The following is an 18,590-nucleotide window of genomic DNA, read 5'->3' on the forward strand; positions in this document are numbered from 1 at the left end:
TGTCTTTTTTGGGAGAAAACTTGCTGTGGTTTGTTAGCCGATGACTCGAAATGAGCACATGCTTCAGCTTTCTAGCTGCAAACATTTCTTAATGTTATCGACAGAAACCAAAGGTCTTCAACCTCCTCTCTGCCAAACGAGAGCGGTGTCCTGGGTGAGAGCTCTGGAGGTCCGCAGTGCTTGGCATCGCTGCCTGCTCGATGGCCCTGCCTCCCTTTTTGTCACTTTTCCCTTTGTCCCATCTTTCTCCTGCACCTTAGGGTTTTTAAAGCCTCTCTCTTGCGAATGTCTCATAGTTTGAGCTCATTAGAGCTTAATCAACACCAGTTTTTAACACAGCTGTGGGCAGTCAGCGGCAAGGTGGCTTTATAATGGGCTGGTGTCCGCACACCGTGGGCAGGGTTCGTGCCCTGTTTGTTACCCTGTGAGCGGGCAGTGTCTTGCCTGTAGTGGCAGGCTCCCCCAGGCTTGTTGGTATGCAACCAGTTCCTGCCAGTTTTTGCTACACATGTGGATCCTCTTCTTGCCCCTGCGTGGCTGGGGTTGGCCTGTTCTCTCCTCATCCTGCTGCACCTGGATGTCCTGGTCTGCAGAGAGCAAGATCTGGCTCCTACCGAGGTGCTGGGAGCTTGATACCAGATTTTTCACCAGCCCATTCCCACAGACGCGCCTAGGAGGAGGAGATGTCATTACTGAAATATATGCCTGTTTTAATGAGCTGTTGCCCAGGCTCAGCTGTGGTTGGGACCGAGGAGTGCACGGACCCACTGAAACCAGGCTGGCACCCTGGCAGATTTGACGGGAGCTGCCAGTAGCTCTCCTCGGCAGCGCAGTCACGCTGTTGTTCACTGCAGATTAAGGTGATCGTTGCTCTCCTACCTCTCCTCTCCAGAAGCTTCCCCGCGCTCCGAAACACAGCATTAGCCCCATACTGCGTTGCATTTATTGACTTTTTAGCATCTGCCGCCTCCAGCTCGGAGCTGCCCTGCTGCTAATCGGCATCCCCCCGGATGCGCTCCTCCCTGGCTGACTCAGTCGGTGCGGCTCCTCGGCACAGCCCTTCCGAGCAGAGAAGCGATTGCTCTTTCTGCCCTGTCTGTCTAGAGCTCTCCCCCCAGCTCTCCCAGTGGCTGAGTCACTTCCTTCTGTGAATCTGGCTTTAAATCTTCCTTTTTCTCTTTGCCCTGTGATTCACTCCCTTTATGAAGGGCTTTGCAGAGCTCCGACTTCAGGACACCAAGCAGAGAGATGCTCCCGGGGCAGAGCATCCTCCTCGTCCCGGAGGCACAGCGGTGAGCCCCCCTCTGAAGGCTGCTCCCTGTGCCTTGCAAAATGGTTTCTCTTGGTATCGGTATTTCTTAGCATCTCCCTTATCTCAGTATCTCTTTTAATATTATGGCTGACGTAGTAGTGGGAGCCAACTTCTGCCTGAGGGTGAGTGTATGTAATTTCCTTTGACATCAGTGTGTGCCTATGAGGGCACAGCTTGTTTCCTTTTCCCACCCTGTTTAATGAGATATGGTGCAAGAGTCATTACAGTATCGCTGCCATTCCTCCTCATCTCTCGTGGGGTTTAAGGAATTTCTACTTTTAGAACTGAACTGAAATGTGCTCAGAGAAAGCAAAGCTTCGTTTTCTGTCTTAAAAGCCTGGAGATAATTTTAGTGTAACATCTGAACTCCTCAGTTTGTTATGTTAGTATTATTTTTCTCCCTTACCTGCTTACTCTCTTGGTCTTGGACCCTCTTATATCTAAGTGTCTCATCACAGTTTCCCAGTTTGGAAGGGAATTGCCAACCAACATTGCAGTTAAAAGACAAAGCACTCCATTGTCAGGAATTAGCCACCTTGCCCCACTGAACTTGGCTCAGTTACCAGCAAAGAGTGGGATAAAGTTAGCAAAAGCTTTTGAATCCGGCTTTCAGATGTGACTTAGATAGTTAAGCACTAAATCCATTTCACTATCACTCCAGCATAGGCTGACAAATAAATGATTAAGTTACTTAGGAAAGTGCCCCATGGGTGCCTTGCCCTGGATGAGTAGGGCCAGGGACCAGACCTGGCCCTGTGAGGTTCTGGTGGCTTCCTCAGAGAAGTGATGCCGAGGCCAGTGCCAGGGATATAAAATCACATTAATGAAATGTTTGGGGTTAAATGAGGAGCTTCTGTGGCAGGCCGTGATGCTTCTATCGTTCTGTAAAGGAGTGTCTGTTTGTGAGGGGGTTGTGCTTAGAAATGTACGCCGGCTGTGCATCTGTTTGGTAGTTCTGGTTTTCTGAAATGTGGGCAATGACCATTTTTCCAAAGAGCAGCAGAAAGTTATTTTACAAGAGCAGCAAAAAGTTATTTTACAGTGAAGTAAGTTTGCAAATGAAATGAAGAGGCTATTGTAAAGGAGCTTTGTTTATTTGGAGAGAACGTGGGCTACGGAGTTTGTTGGGAAAAGAACACTTGGAGTCCAAGGAGAGTACATTTCATTTTACCTGCTTCCTACAGGAGATGTAACAAACAACTAAGTGAGAACTGTAGTTTACAACTACCAATAATTATAAGTTCCAATTTTTCATAAAGCTTCAGCAATTACATTTTTCAGCTTCAAAACAGGCAGCTCTTGAGAACAATGCAACACCTCCCTCTGAATGCCAAGTTTACGCTGCTTGTATTTGTTTTCTTTTGCTTAGAACGAAGTGATAAGTCAGCAGCTGTCTGTCATTTTCACTCATTGCTACGGACCCTACCCTATTCCAAAGCTTGTTGAAATCAAGCGCAAGCAGACCTCTCGCTTAGGTAAGCATGACTTGGAGATGCTCTTTGGTTGTTTAAGGAGAGCTGTGGGAAGTCCACGTTGCAGGCTGGCTGCTTGAGGAGGCTCAAGCCAAAACAAAATGTGGACTTCGAAGGCAGGACTAGAAAAATGAAAGGCCCCAACCTTAGCCTGTCCTAAAACTCCCACTGAAATCAATAGGATCATCAGATGCACTGGAGTGGGACTGTAAATCTGTCTGTGTTGCTAACAAGGCTGGGATCCCAGCCCAGGGCCCAAAGCCAAGCGTCTGTCCGCATCTCAAACCACTGTGGCTGGCTGGAGGTGACACCGCGGCAGCACGGCCCTCCCAGCCCTGCTGACAGAGCCCGAGCTGGTTTGATGTGACCTAGAGAAGACGTGAGCCAAGTTCCAGGACTCTCTTCCCCTTGGCACAAAGGCTGTCCTGCCCAGGGAGAGGGTGAGGGTATGGCCTGAGGGCAGTTAGATGAAGTTTGCTTTGGGTAATGGAGCTGGGAAGCTGTGCCAGCTCCCTGCAGCAGGGCTGGCTGGATGTCATCTCAGCAAAGGTCGACACGGATTTCAAAGCTTTGAATTTCCTTAGTCTGAACTCCAAGTGGCTGTCTGTGGATCTTCTGTCTCAGACTGTCCAAAATAGCTTTATGGGCTTTCCTCATTAAAAACAATATCCTTTTACACTCTTGTCTTCCTCTGTCGAAACAGGAAATTATTATCTACCTTTGTGAACTCTTCCAAACCATTTTTTTTTTTTTAATTTATTTTCTTTGTGATTGCAGATCCCCATTTTCTTAACAACAAAGAGATGTCAGATGTTACATTTCTGGTGGAAGGAAGACCATTTTATGCACATCGCGTGTTGCTATTTACTGCATCACCGAGGTAAAATACAAACATATTTCTATTTTTGATTTTGTATTTTTGTTTTTTTTTTTCTGGTGCTAAGATTCTTTAAGGGCTAATGTCTGAACCTTCAAGTTTTTACTAATCAGAAAATCTCAACAGCCTGTTTCTGGTTGATCTGCAGGATGTTAACAAGTGCTCCTATCGCTAGATTCCCACCCTGTAAATGTTCCATGCTTCTGGCCGTGCATCTGACTTCATTCCACTGAGGCATTTTTGCATGGAGCTCGTTGCTGCATCCATTTCTGCATCCAGCATGGAGGAGTTTGAATAGTTTGATTTTTAGCAGTCATTTATCCTGTGATCATCTAAAACCTGTGTTGCATCGGTGTACACAGTCTGTAGGAAAAGCACGTTGCTATCACACAATTCATTGACAATATTTTACATGTTTTTAAGTAAAATTGAATATCTACAAAGCATGTCACGCTGTATTGAAAGGCAGTACGTATGGTTTGTGTCCTTTGCTCAGAAGGCCAGATGTGGGTCAGCCAGCTCAACTTCAGGTGTATTCCTTTCTTACACTGCTCACAAACTTTATTCTTACACAACTCTATAATTAAAGGTCTACAAGCACATTCCAAACTTAAGCTTTAAGCTTATCAAATTGTGCTTGCAATAGAGTTTGACACTATTAAGATCAAATCAATTGTTATCCATATTTTAATTAAGATGCAGTTGTGGTACGGAAAAGGTTACCATCCAGCAAATGCTGGTCTTGATAGATAAGCCAAGCCTTGCACTACATCTAGAAGGTCAGATGAATTGTCAAAAAGAGAAAGTACAAGGGCTTGTGTTTTTAACAGTGTACTTCCCATTTTTACCTTCTAATCAAATGGAAATATCTAGTTTTGAGAAATAGATTGCTACATATGTATCTGTCTTACATACATCTGTAATTATCAATTTAAAATGTGTTTTATCCTGAAAACTGTCTGAATTTCAGGTTTTGATAATCAGAGAAAGCAACCTACCCAGTTTTATCTCTTGCCTCTTCTTATACAATTGTATTGAGCCTGCATAGAAGTCTTAAAATTCACACTGTAGTTGTTTTAATATTTTGTTCCAAAATATTTTTAAAGCAGCATAGTGGATATAGGCTAAAACTGATCTTCTTCAAATAGTTTTTCAGTTTTTAAATGTTGCAACTCTTCCTAAATGATAATGTTTCCAAAAGAAATTTTGATTTTGTAATATACATCATTACAGTTTCTAAATCTCCTGTATCCATTTTTTCCATTGTGATATCAGATATATTTTTCCAAAATTTCCAACTGAAATCTCCCAAAATAAAGGCTTCTTCCTTTTAGACTGAACTCTATTTTATGTGTCTAAATCTTGAAGCTTGTCAGTGACAAATCCATGCATTTCAGTGTACTGTTTTTGCAAGAGCTGATGCTGTCCTTCCACTTTGCCATACTTTTTCACAGAGATAATTGGGCTGGTATTTCAATCTTTGCTCCTTTCTGTTTAGGTTTAAAGCACTGCTGTCTAGCAAGCCCTCAACTGATAGTACTTGTATTGAGATCAACTATGTGAAGTACCCCATCTTTCAGGTAAAGTCACTTCTCACATTTAATTTGAATGGAACATTGTACATGCCCTGTCCAAAGTAATACTTGTGTATTTGATAATGGTATGCAGACAAAGCAGGGCACGTCAGTGTAAAGTACTTGATTCCTTTTTCTGTTGTTGCCTTTCTCTGTATTTAATGGACAGGCTTCCAGACACGGTTAATTTCCTTCTTTAGCATTATTGTTTGATCAATTACTTGCCATGAAAATACAGTTTGCTTTCTGCATCTGTATCATATACTTGTATACGCTTCTCTTTACTTCAGTCAGAGTTCAGGCGGTTCCATGTATCAGTTGTTACAGATGCAGATGTTTCCCAGCTGCCTACAGTAACTTTGAGCGTGCTGGAAGCTCACTGCAGAGGGATCTCAGTTAGCTTGTATTACAGTGCAAAGGCGCCACCACTATTTCTCCTCATCTCTGCATGCCCACAAACTGCTGGGTGGAGGTGTGGGTGCCATTGGCAGGAGAAGGATAAGCATTAGAAATGCTGTATTATCATCATGTACATACTGAAAAATACAGTCAAAATTCAGAATGAATCAATCAGCTTCCTGCACACTGTTTGGGGCTCACAAGAAAGTACAGACAACGTGGCTGGTGAGGGCTGAGATGTCAGACTACTTGTGAGAAGGAACCATTGAACTGTGCAGAAATAGAGTAGCCAAATATATCCTGAAATCAGTTGGATTGGGCCAGTTTTATGTACAAATCCTTGGCAGTATTGAAGAGCCTCTAGTGTTACCTGCAATCTTTACATGACTCCCTTCTCCCTGATGTCTTGAATTATTTATTTTTTTTATAAACACTCCCTTTGTTTTGTTACAGCTGGTTATGCAGTATCTGTACTATGGAGGTGCAGAGTCACTCCTGATTAAAAATAATGAAATTATGGAGGTAAGAGACATTTATCTTGATTGCAGTGGGAGCAATGCTAAGTGATCTGTGTATCATTCACCCAAGGGCACGAGGCCACTGGGCAAGACATGAGCACTCCTGTAAGAGCCACCTCTGCCTCTCACTGAGTGCCCACAGTGCTCAGGCTGTCCACAGTCCCACAGAAAACACTCAGTCTCCTTCCAGCCCTGCTGTTCCCCCATTATGGTAACTTCTGCCAGCATGAAGTTGACTGTCACAAAAGAAAGAATAGCGAAATCAAGATTGTTGAGCCAAAAAATCATCTGAAATTAAAACATCTAGTTAGATGCTTGGAGAGGCTCTTTCAAGGAAATGCAGAGCTGGTGTTGTCAAAATCTGGAACCAACTCCCACAGCACAGTAAGCTGTTCTCTCTGTCTCTCAGCCTGCTAGGTGAGGTGCTCTGTTGAGCTGGGCCAGTCAGCTTCTCTACAACAGTCTTACTTTTGGCGTAGTAGCTCAGGCTTGCATGCCCAGACCTATCTCGGCAGTATTACAGGATCCAATTTGGTTCGTCACTCTGCAGAATTCTTGGGCACGCACCAGACTTTTACCACAGGAGAAATCCCACTGCAGTTAGTTCAATTTCAAGCATGTGAATGTCTCATTTTCTGAGTGAAATATTAAGCTGCTACCTGGGATACAGAGACTTCTTTGCTTTCTCACTGGGTGTTAAAAATCCAGTGACATTGTACCCGTTTGCAAAAGCCACTCCAAATCCATTGGATCCTTCAGCGTAGCCACACATCCATAGCCTGTCTGGGTATTAAGTCAGGCTCTTCCATATAGTGTGCACTGTCAATACCAGCTATGATCAACCTAACAACTCCCACTCAACAGAACTAAGACGCATTTGAGCAAATTCTCGATAGTCATTTTGGGGAGCTTTCCTGTTGACCATAACCAAATTATGGCAGCCAAAAGGGATACAGGACAGTAAACACTAAAATCACAGCTACTTACATAACTGGTAATCATCAGTGCGCAGATTATGGTCTGCCCCCATGACCCTTTATTATTGCTTACATTAGTTAATCTGTCCCTATGACGCTGCCATCTGGGGCACCCGTGTGAATCTTGGCTCTTAACAAAGTGCTGCAAACCAGAAACTGGGAGCAACTCTTCTGTGGGGTACAAGTGGCCAGGTTGAATGAGTTCTGATGGGTACGGGGGCATCTGTTTGAATCCTGCTAGCAACTGGAGGATGAAACTAGTCAGGACTGAAATCATCCCTCCCCAGTGCAAGCAGTGGGTTTTTAACTAAGCATACCCACGTCGACTTTCTGAGTTTTATAGGAAAAGGGCACTGATTCTCTTATTTGCAGTTTTGAAAAAAGCTCCTGAATTTCTAACCCTCTCTGAAATAAGGAGTCTCAGACTAGACAGCACAACAGCTTTATAGAGATGCATATGTAATCACCTGGGTCGTTAAAAAGCTTGTGCTGCAGTTCAGCTGGCTGCTTGCTCTACTTTTGTGACATCTCAAAACTTCTGTGGCTCTAGAATGTATGGCTGATTGATTGATTTGTTGATAACAGATCTGGCCACGGTTCCTCACAGTTTAAAGTAATTACAAACCAGCACGTGACTGCTTGAGCCACAGAGGCAGCTGGAATAGGATTTGGCTTTATCTTTCAGAACTGCATTTAGCAACTTGCCTTATTACAAATATGATAACAAGAAGTGCCAGAAATACTCCACAGAAATCTTTGCTGCAATTCATAATTGAGGCCAGCTGGCTGCTATCACATCAGCACTGCAGATTTCCAGCACTTGGATTTATTTATGGGATTAAAGCAGAACTTGAACGGATTGCATAGGAGAAGTCAGAATAATAATGTCATGGCAGTTTTGGGGTTTTGTTCCCCAGCACTCTTACCTAGTGCTGGGGTATCACAGGAAGGCTCTTCGTCACGCAGTCCTGGGGTCTGTGATGATAAGATCCATATAAATGCCTGAAGGCCTTGGCCAAAGGGACTTGGGTGGATTAAAGCAAGGTGTGAAGCAATGAAGAACCCCAACCTGCATCCTAAACCAGAGCAGAGAGCCAGAGGTGGTAACCTACCATGGAAAGATGATGAAATCCCCTTCCTCAGCTGCAAAAGGACATACATGTAAAAGAAGCAATAGGGGAAATCCAAGCAGTATTGAAATCAGCTGGAGAAATCACAATTTAAGCCAGTTTTTCACCCTGCATGCATCCGGTCATGCTCCCCACATACAGTGAGGTGCAGAGATCCCAAAGCAGCGCCAGGCCAGGCAGCATGGGGTGGGCACAGGGCCAAAGAGAGAGGTCAGCTGGAGTCCTGATGGCACAAGAGCCGTGCCAGTGCAGCGATGCGGACACGTTACCCTTGTGCTAGTGCTGTTAGGCATTGCCTTACACCAGGCTGGATCCCCTGTTTGCATCGCATCCCGCTGCACACCCACTCCACTTGGAGCCAGGCAGTGTTTGAGCGCCTGTGGCCTAGACATGACCTTACTGCTGCTGACGAGCTAGAGCAAGGGGCATATGGAGATCTGACTCCATTTCCTCCAGCCTGCTGAGGTGACAGGTTGGAAGTTTATTGCCTCTCTAGGTTTTTAAGACTACCCAGGGCAGTTATCATCATCTGGTTTGAATTCTTCCCTACTCTTGGTCCTGGCCCTTCTGCTGACATCCCCACATCTAACCCAGGTGCTCTGTTTCAGCCAGAGCTTAGGGAGCTGCTGAACCCAAACCTCTTTTTCCTGGAATGCAGTTGCAGGTCTCTCCTTGCAATGTCACATTTGCAAAGGGAGCGAAGACTCTCCAAGCTGACACTTCCTTTATGACACATACACACAACCCCATCCCAAAGTCAGCATATGGACCACAACAGCCCCTGGAGGTCTGCCCATGTACACCTTCCCCATGCACAGGCTGATCTAGGGGGGACTGTGAGGGGTTAAAGCAGCCAAGCAAGCTTCTCATTCTGGCTGACTGTCAGGGGTCAGTAGTTCCATTCAAACTGAAGCAGGGGCAGAGAAAAATTATAATGAAGCAGTAAAGAAGCAAGTTCTGAATGTGTGCCACTCAGCAGTTTTGACTATTTTTTCCGTTCTTTTGTTTTCTTTTTTAGCTTCTCTCTGCTGCTAAATTTTTCCAGCTTGAAGCTTTACAACGACACTGTGAGATCATTTGCGCAAAAAGCATTAATACAGAAAACTGCGTAGATATTTATAACCATGCCAAGGTAAAAATAACTACTCGTGCATGTTGTATGTCTCTCCTTGTACTCGTAGGTCAGTTTTATGCTAAGAAGTAATACATATGTCGTATGCTTAGTAGGTTTGTTACATATTAAGGATTTGTCATTAATTATTGGGACTGTAATAGATATACCTAGTAGAGGTACAGTCCTAAATCACATCTAAGAGCGTCTGTGGCAAGTTCTTGCCCCCTTTCCTAAATGGTTCAAACTCTACTTGTGTGTACTACTTGTGTGGAAGACCTATCCCTTATCACAGGAACCCAAATTGCTGAGTTACTCAACAAGAATCACCTGACTGAATAAGATCTCTCTTTTTCACCTCCTGGGCTGCATTTTCACATTAAAATTTCCTATTTCCTCCTGCCTGAAGCCCACAGGGGTGATATATTCAATGCTGGTGATAACGTTTTAATATACGAAAATGTCTCATTGTCAAAGTGCAGTGTCTCACAGCCATGCAAAGATAGTAATGAGAGTTTCATGTCTTGGAGAAGAGGGATTCCCAGCTTCTTATTGGAATCAAATTACTTAACTAGTTAGAGAGCCATCAGGCAGAAAAGCAAGTGTTGTTTTTTTTTTGACCCCAAAAAATATTTTAGGTCATTGATGGAGGTGATTGTACATTGATTAGTTTCATTTTTTTTTCCCCTTCTCTTTTGCTTGGTAGTTAGACTTTCACTTGGAAGATGGAAATGATACAAATAGAGTTGCAATTAAATATTTTTAAAGCATTCCTTAAATGATTCTTCTTCAACTTTCATGGGCTGTATGAAGGAGAAAATAAAATGTTGCAGTGTGACATGGAGGTTTGATTGAACAGAGTAATCCTGCAGATTGCTCCAAACCCCTGCAGATCTGACCTCTGTTCCAACCCTCAGGTATTTCCTACAGCAACTAGCAATGTTAGGTCTTGATGTACAGATAACATGCAATCAGTGTTTGAAATAGCATAAAGTTCCACTTCTTGAAGAATAAGAGATTAGGTGTATTTGCAGGTCCATTTATTGTAATAGGAAATAAAATCAGCAGTGCAGGAATCTTGAAAAATACTCAGTTTGTCCTCTAGCTCATGTGGGAACTTCTCAATTTATGTTACTGTTACTAAAAGTAAACTGAATGATTTTGTTTTAAAATCACGTACTTTGAATTTTGAAATGTGCCTGGGTTTTGTGTCCCAATTTAAGAACATTCTTACACCAAGCTTTAGACTTTTCTGAGGGTCTTCTACACTGCTGGTGCTAGGACTGAAGAAACCCAGCGTTTGTGGCTAAATCTGGTTCCTTGTTTGCCTGTAAGGGCCTCAGCCTTCAAGCTTCCTTTGCCTACATCTCTCAGTGGAGTCAGTGGAAATGGTTTCCTTGAGAGGCTTTTAATTCCAGGGTCATGTTTGCATTGACACGTAGTGCATTGCAGGGATAGCTAAGCTAGCTGTGAATGAAGTCCCGGCTTCTGGAATTACTTAAGTTACATCACCCTAGAGCTCTTCATGGGCCAATTTACCTTGCTTCCAGTAAATTACCAGGGCTAAGCTTCATACTGTTGTAACTAGATTGTTTCCAGACCTTGAACTAACGCATGTAAAGCTAGTTCAGATACCTCACTGCTGCGCAGTGGTCAGAGTAGACTTGTCCATCCTTTTGCTCCTGGTCTGTGTGATGTGCAGGTTACCACCTGAGCCCAGTTCATTCTGCTCAGAGTGCTCTCGCCACACAGCAGTTTCACTTGCCTGTAATGTGTATATGAGATCATGATACGTGGTGGAAGATGCCAGATGTGCCTCATGAGCCAGGGGAGCTCACAGGCAGGTCAACCAAAGCTTGCCAGCCAACTGCCTGCCTTCCCTTGTTGCTCTCTGAAGTGTGGAAGAAGCTCGTGTAAGACAGCAGTGAGGATGGGAATAAGGTGAGCTGGCACCAAAGAGAGGAACCACCGTGCCAGCCAGGAGCAGGTGATGGATTTGAGCAGCTTGTTCCTGTTTTAGGTAGCATTTTTAGTCCTTGCTATTTTGCAAGACCTGCAGGAACTCGGGTGATGCTGAGACTCATTTTTCCAGATGAAGATGTGCGAGCAGGGAGACACAGGGAGCCCAGTCCTTCTCACTGTGATTGAGAAAAAGACCTGATTTGGTGGAAGCGTAGCGTGAAGTGAGCGCAGATTTGGAAGGCTGTTTGTGGTGGGGGCGGATGTTGTAAGAGGGGAGCATTTAGCAGGGTGGCGAGCTGTGTAGTAGGAGCTGTAGGAACAAGTGTTTGGAGCCCTGGGTTAAAGAGGTGAAGCACTGGTAGGAAGGTGAGAGGATGTGGGTTTTCTCACACTCACAATTTAAAAGCTGAACAGAGAGCATTAAATCATCTGTGGCTTTCCATTCTTAGGATTGCAACACCTACAGAAGGCAGCCTTCCGATTAGTACCACTTCTAGGGTTTCGTTTTCATGTTACCTCCAGAAAGAGATGAAGTAACCAGGCAAATAGGATATATAGTGGTGACTGCTTAGTTACCACTGGGTACCAGTTGTGTTTTACACAAATGACCCAAACTCCTAACAAAATTGATTGGAGTTTTAAATACGTACCTAGAACACTCAGTGCTAGCACAATTTGCAATCTGGGCCTCAGAACAAGTCTAGAAAAAAAAAGAAAAGAAACATACATTATTTTCTCAGTGCTGTGAATATATTGGAATAACGAATAGGGATGAATGGTGTTAAAGAGAACAACGGTTCCTGCTTTTCCCAGAGCTCAGCCCTGGGCAGGAAGATGGGCTGAGCCCTGCTCTGTACACTTGCACAGCTTATAATTCCTGTAGCAGAGTATCATGGCTGTACTCCTTGTATGACCACAGGGGCTGGCCAGTGGGTGATGACCACTGGTGGTCACCCAGCAGATGACCAGTGTGGGTCGTTTGAGGTTTGCTCACGCTTCATGGTATCCCTGCCTCCTGCCCAGCCACAATGTTCAGTATAAGAGGAATATTGACAGCCCAAGCACATGCTTTGCAAGCCTCTGTTTCTCCTCCAAAGATCCCTCAAGGCTGTTACTCTGCATGACAGGTTTCCGCAGTCATGGTCCCACTCTTGCAAAGGTTGGCATTCATGAAATGTGGGCTCCAGTAGCTTATCCCAAACCTATAGGTTTAGGGCATGAAATCTTGGGTCTAGTGAACTCTGTGGTAAAACTGCCACCAATTTCCAAGGGACCAAAGCTTCAGCCCTGGACACCCAGGGCCTTGTAAGGTAGAACTTATAACCAGAATCACAGGCATAAAATACTGTTTGTATACCCCATGTCCCTCTCCTAACACAGACGTCTGTGTTACTGTGCCTGTCTGAAGGGTTTAGTTTGTGTATTTGTTTGTGTGCAGCTCTTATGCACTGTCTTGCTGACCAGGTTTTATCAGAATGGTTATCTTTCTCTAATTTCACTTCTTGTAGTTTCTCGGAGTCACAGAACTATCTTCCTATTGTGAAGGCTACTTTCTAAAAAATATGATGGTCCTCATTGAAAACGAAGCTTTCAAACAGCTGCTGTATGACAAGAACGGAGAAACATCTGGTCAAAATGTACTACAGGACTTACAGAGGACGTTGGCTACAAGGATTCAGTCAATTCATTTGTCTTCTTCAAAGGGCTCCATTGTATAAAGCTGAGGAAGATGGTAACGCTTTAATAAAGACCCTGCAAGTTAAGTCTCCTGTTGCAGTTGCTTAAACAAATACAAAAAAAAAAAAAATAGATTCTACTTCGCATCCAAATAGTTCTGTGTTGGCCAAAGGCGGTGTGCTGAGGCCACAGCCTCGTTTGGATGAGGGAATGCAGAAAACGTAGCTCCTGCATGCTTCTGAGCAACAGGGGTACCAGAGCGTCCAGTGCATCGCTGTTGTACTCAAATTCTGAACGTGAGAGTGTGGTCGTGGAGCTGGATGCCAACAAAAGCCAGAACTCACACCAGTGAACAGCAGAAGCCCCAGCCTGAGCAGTGGTGCCAGGGAACACCTGAATCAATCGACCAATTACTCATTCAAGGCGGTTTCATCCCAGCGTTTCGCATTTAAGAACTGTGTCTGTCCCGGAGTCCATTATCACGTACACTTAAGACATGTAAGAACTGTTACTGCTGTTGAGCAAAGACCAGTTGTGTTAGAGAGTGGGTAAGACTGTCGCAACTGAGGAAGTAATACTGGCAGATTTTTAGGGGTGGGAACTTTTTAAATTGTTCATAAAAAATAATGGGGTGGCCTTGTAGTTTAAAAACTATTTCTTAAGCTTAAAATTTCATTTTCGACAGAGCTGTGTTTGAGAATCTATGTAACATGTTTTGTTTTATAAATGGTTAAAATGTACATTGTGTAAACATACATATGATCGAGTTTTGCTTGTATTCTTTCCTAAGGTGGTATAATCTTGCCTGACAGGCTATGGTTACACCAAAGAGGTACATTACCCAGACTATCTCTAATACAGTAGTTGGGGGGGCAGGAAAAACTGCATGCTAATTGTGATTTGGGGTTAAAAACAATGACAAACTCAACATGCATTTGCATGGTAACTGTACCTGTGAAATGTTCTGTTCGTGCTTCGTTTTGCCAAGACAAATGCAATGTTACTTCTTGTCAAACTCCATTTGTGAAATTAGCATATTATTTTATCCAGTGCACTTGTTTGTGATATGATACCCCCAGAAACCCTTCTCGAGATGCTGATGTCTGTTTGTTACAGTGAAGGGATAATAACAGATCTTTACTCTAGTAACGTGTCGATACTTTGCTACTGGCCAGAGATTGTGTCCAAGTTAGACTTCTTTTTTTTTTTTAAATTATAATTAAATATGTACTATAGAATGATTTCTCGTTATATCCTGAGAATGTATAGGTTATCTACAATGCAGGGCTTGGGTGGGGTGGGATGGGGGGGTGCGATTTGATGTCAGAGCTTTGTTTATTTTGCAGCGTACTGTTAGCGAGATAAATCTGCTACGTGCCACAACATTCCTGATGCTCTGTCTTTGAGTGATACTTTTCTTGAATTGTTTGATTTAAAACGTGGAGAAAACCACAGCAAGACTTAGGCAAAGATACTGCCTTTTCCATGGCAAAAAAACGACATTAATATATTTATTTTCTAGCATGCTGTTCAGAAACTGTGCCCAGTTCATAGACTTTAGACGTTTTATTTTGGCAGTGCTTGGTAACCTCTTGTTCTTCTGTTGAAGTGTCTACGTCGGCTGCTCTTCCACGGTGATAGTTTTTGGCATGCTCAGAGAACATAGCTTTGGCTTTAGTTATCAACACGGTAGGGAGCTGTTTTATCACTCTGAGGTGTAAATCCTCCTGTGTGCTTGGTCTTTTAAAGCCTGTACAATTTCTGCAGCAAATTACAAAAATGTCTAAACTGCCACTAGTGTCGCGGAGACACAGCATGTCATTCCATTAAACCTTTTTTTTTTTTTCATTTTTTTTTATCCTTCACAGTGTATGTCCACACGAGATGTTGTCGGGAACATTTAGGTGATGGTAACTTCTTTGTGGACGTTGCCATCTTAGAGAAGCAAAACTGTGGCTGATGCAGCGACAACACGCAGGGGTGCTTGTTGCCTTTTTTTTTTTTGCCCCCTCCTCCAAGGAAAGCCATCTTCCCATGCTAATAATGAGTAGGCAGGAGCAGACCTCATCCCACAGTCCGGTGTCAAATGTTACAGTGGTAGCCACAGGTGTCACATCCCATGTTCAAAGCTCTTACAGGAAGGGATTGCAGCTGTTGGTTATAAGGGAATTACTTTTGTCCTTCAAAACATAGGTAATCCCACAGTCATAGATTTGTAGCTGAAAGAAACCTTAAAAATATCATAATTTCCAATACTTTTTTGACCTGTAACCTGCACAACTTTTGGCAGCAGAAGAGCCAGCCTCTGTGTAACCCTGGCGTGCATTTCTCCTGCAAGTAGTCAGCAGAGCTTTGTGGATCCACACAGCAGAGCTATGATTTTAGCCTGTCTCCTGCCACAAGGCTGGTTGAGGTATAGCTGGACCACACCAGACAACGTGTAGTTTGCGGGCTCTTGAACCATCATCCAGTGATCCAGAGTCTCCACCACCCTCGCAATCAGAAGGGTTTCCTCACAGACTCTTCAGAAATTCGCTACTGCAAAGCAAGCCACTTTTCCTTCAAGCCCCAGTTGACAGGAAGAGCTGAGGATCCATGGCCTTTTTACGAAATCGTTCTATGTATGAGAGGAAATATCCTACTTTCCTCACTCGTATAAGTCTTTCCAAGTCCCTTCAATAATATTCTCTAGGCCTCTGAATTTTGCTGTCTTTCCCCTCATCTCCCCAGCTTCCCCAAAATGCTCCGCTCCCCCAGGGGAGTTACACAGTAACAGCCGAAGCACAGTGGCTTTCTCAGGAGTTTTATGTAGAGCATATCAGAAAATATATCCCAGAATATTTTCTACAAGAACATCCCATGGCTTTGACCTACCCTACCTTGCATTATAATTCCTGGGTGATTTACTGCTCCTTTCCCAGGGGTTCCCTTTTGGATGTGTGCTTTTGTTTACTACACCTTATGAAGTATAACGCTTCCGACTTGTCTTTATTAATTTTGTGCTGCTTTAATTGGGGCAATTTCCCCACTTCATCAAAATCAATTTCAATTCTGATCCTGTCTTCTAGCCTGTTTCATAATCTCCTGGCTTTATTATACGTGGCTTCATGCATGGGTTCTCCGTTCCATTAATCTGGGGCTGGGAGGAAGGGCTCTGTTGTAAATTTAATCTAAAAAGCAGCATGAGTTTCGGTGGGTGCCCGTGAATACCATCCCTATCAGATACGGCTCTTTCCATCAGAGCGTTTTATTAGCATTTTGCAGAGGGATGGTATTATCATTTTGGAAAGCAAATGGCCTTCTGCTTCTTTAGTCTTTTTGTACGAGTTGTGGTAATTTACAAATTTAGAGGGAAAACGTGACCTCTGCACTCTCCAGCCACTCTAGGTGAGATGGAAAAAAAATTATAAAATCTGTAGAAAACCTTACTTTTTTCTTTTTTTTTTTTTTTTTATCATAACTTTCCAGCTTGTAATGAGTGTAGGGCTGTTTTGGTGCCTTTCATCTGTCTTTTATTTTATAGTAGCCCAGTGCTGTAATATTTGAGGACTTGCAGGCATCCTGCCCCGCCTCACTGCAGGCCTTTCCTTCAGCCCCTCCACGAGGCCCTCCCTTAGTTTCCTCAACTCCCTCACGTTTCCACTTTGTCTCACATGTTGCCAGCTTCCACACTTCCCAGTTTGTTGCTCCGAAGCCCTGCTGGATCCCGTCCCAAGCCCAGAAATGGTATCTGCATTCTCCCAGACGGGCAAATTTCCAATAATCTGCTCCAGAGCTGGGAAGAGAAGAGGATGAGGAATGTATGAGGGCAAAGGTTTTGGACATCAGAGAGGAAGGCTGGTATCCTTCTCAGGACAAATTTCAGCACTATCTACTCCTTTCTCAGTTTTTCCCTGATCTCTTCCTTAAGCCTGCAGTCCTCTTCAGGCAGCTGGCGGCCAGATGCTGTGCTTCTGGAGAAGGGCCAGCTTTGTCATGGCTGAGACGTCTTCCCAGCTAAGGCTGTGCCTGCTTGGACTTGGCTTCTGAGTAAACTTGTGCGAATGTCTATTAAAAGACAGAGGAGAGGCATTTTTGAAGAGGTGTGAAGACTTAGTAGCCAGTCTCCTGTTGGCATTATGAGAGCTGAATCTCCTCCACATGCTGCTGTTGACGCTGAGCCTTTTTGTCCTGAACAGCCACCGACCACAGGCTTCCTACCAAGCGGTGAACTTGTCCTGGATGTGCTGCAGCCTGTGGTGTGCTGGGGACTTTGGGGAACTCTATTTTTTATTTCAGTGTTGAACAATTTGCTGCCTTTTGAAGATTAAAAGAAAAAAAATAATCATCAGTTTGCACTGAAGTAAGCTGCTCTGAGGTGGTATGGTGAGAAGGAAGGGGCACCCCCAGCCCCTCAGACTTGCCCCAAATCAGAGGAAGGTTCTGTTACAGCACGCATTGCCCCTAAACCCGTGGGGGCTCAGGTCTGCAAGACTTAAATCTACTTACGAGATTTATTTTGTAATGTTCAAGAGAAGTAGAGGTGTTGAAGTTCACACATCTACACAGACAAGGCAAGACTTGGCCATCTTGGAGAAAAGGCCATTCCTTGTACTGCTGTCCATGGGTTAAATCCCAGCAGAGGCTGGGATCCTGCAGAGCTCACTGAAGTCTGTTGTGTGCATTTAGTGTCCCTCAGGAGCTGGTTCTGTTTTTCAAAACCGTTCCTGAAGGATGACATCCTGAAGCCTGCCTTCACTAAAGCTGCCTCTGAAGTTAGTGGATGACTTTTTTTTTTTGATGAGCGAGAGTTACCTGAAGTCAAAGACTTGAAGTTAGTTTGTTTGACAAAGTGTCTTTCATGTGAGGCTCTGCAAGTGCTTTGCAGAAATGAAGTGCCTGATGTTGCTTTCATCCCCTAGCACAAAGGCGTAGGCCTGTTGAGATATATAAGCATTAAAAAAGCCGCTTAGGATTTGTCCTGATATTTAATAAACCAACTTTCAGGACGTTAGCCTTGAACTAACAGCCAAATAATATCTGAAACTCCACAGATGAGAAGATCACTAATTTTAGATGCTTGTACATAAGCACATTTGTATCTCTAACTCCTAGGACTTCCAATCACACCTTCCACACATTTATAACAAAACCAATGTTTTTTATTCTTTAACGTCCTATTTATTTTGAGGTGAGGTCTGTTGCCTTCAGTGGGTGAAAACTGAGGCTGCCAGCTCTGACCAGGCTATCGCTTCTCAGCAGAATTGCACCCAACCCACCATTTATAACTGGCCTATTAGGGGAAAAAAAAAAAAAAAAAAAAGTGAAGCTGAGTCTTCAGCTGTGAGACAATGATCTGTGAGTTCAATGAGACCACTCCTGAAAACATTATGAGTGTGGTGCCCAAAGCAGAAGGAAAATCTGGAAATCTGCAGAAGCTAATGGGCATTTGTCAGCTGGCTTCAGTGAGCTTAAGGTCTGGGGGAGTAAACATAGTTGGGGGAGGAGGGGAACGTATTTGATTCCTTCTTGTTGCCACTAAATTTTCATTCTTTTAGCTTGGTTCATGACTTCTTGTGTGGATCAGTCATGGGTGGCCTAG

General features: G+C 43.8%; 1 protein-coding gene across 1 annotated transcript in view; it reads left to right on the plus strand.

Moving 5' to 3' along the window:
* The window catches only part of ABTB3 (ankyrin repeat and BTB domain containing 3), a gene marked incomplete at its 5' end in the record, with an annotated part of 161,499 nt that extends 147,341 nt beyond the window's left edge, over nt 1-14,158 (plus strand). The window contains 6 exons of the mRNA XM_084296226.1: nt 2,682-2,787; nt 3,562-3,664; nt 5,160-5,241; nt 6,088-6,156; nt 9,278-9,391; nt 12,841-14,158. Coding sequence (XP_084152352.1) covers nt 2,682-2,787; nt 3,562-3,664; nt 5,160-5,241; nt 6,088-6,156; nt 9,278-9,391; nt 12,841-13,050 — 684 coding nt within the window. The 3' untranslated portion in view covers nt 13,051-14,158. The remainder of the gene's footprint in view (nt 1-2,681; nt 2,788-3,561; nt 3,665-5,159; nt 5,242-6,087; nt 6,157-9,277; nt 9,392-12,840) is intronic.
* Nucleotides 14,159-18,590: the final 4,432 nt, after the last annotated feature.

The sequence above is a fragment of the Netta rufina genome, assembly GCF_964035555.1.
Source record: "Netta rufina genome assembly, chromosome: 1".
NCBI lineage: Eukaryota > Metazoa > Chordata > Aves > Anseriformes > Anatidae > Netta > Netta rufina.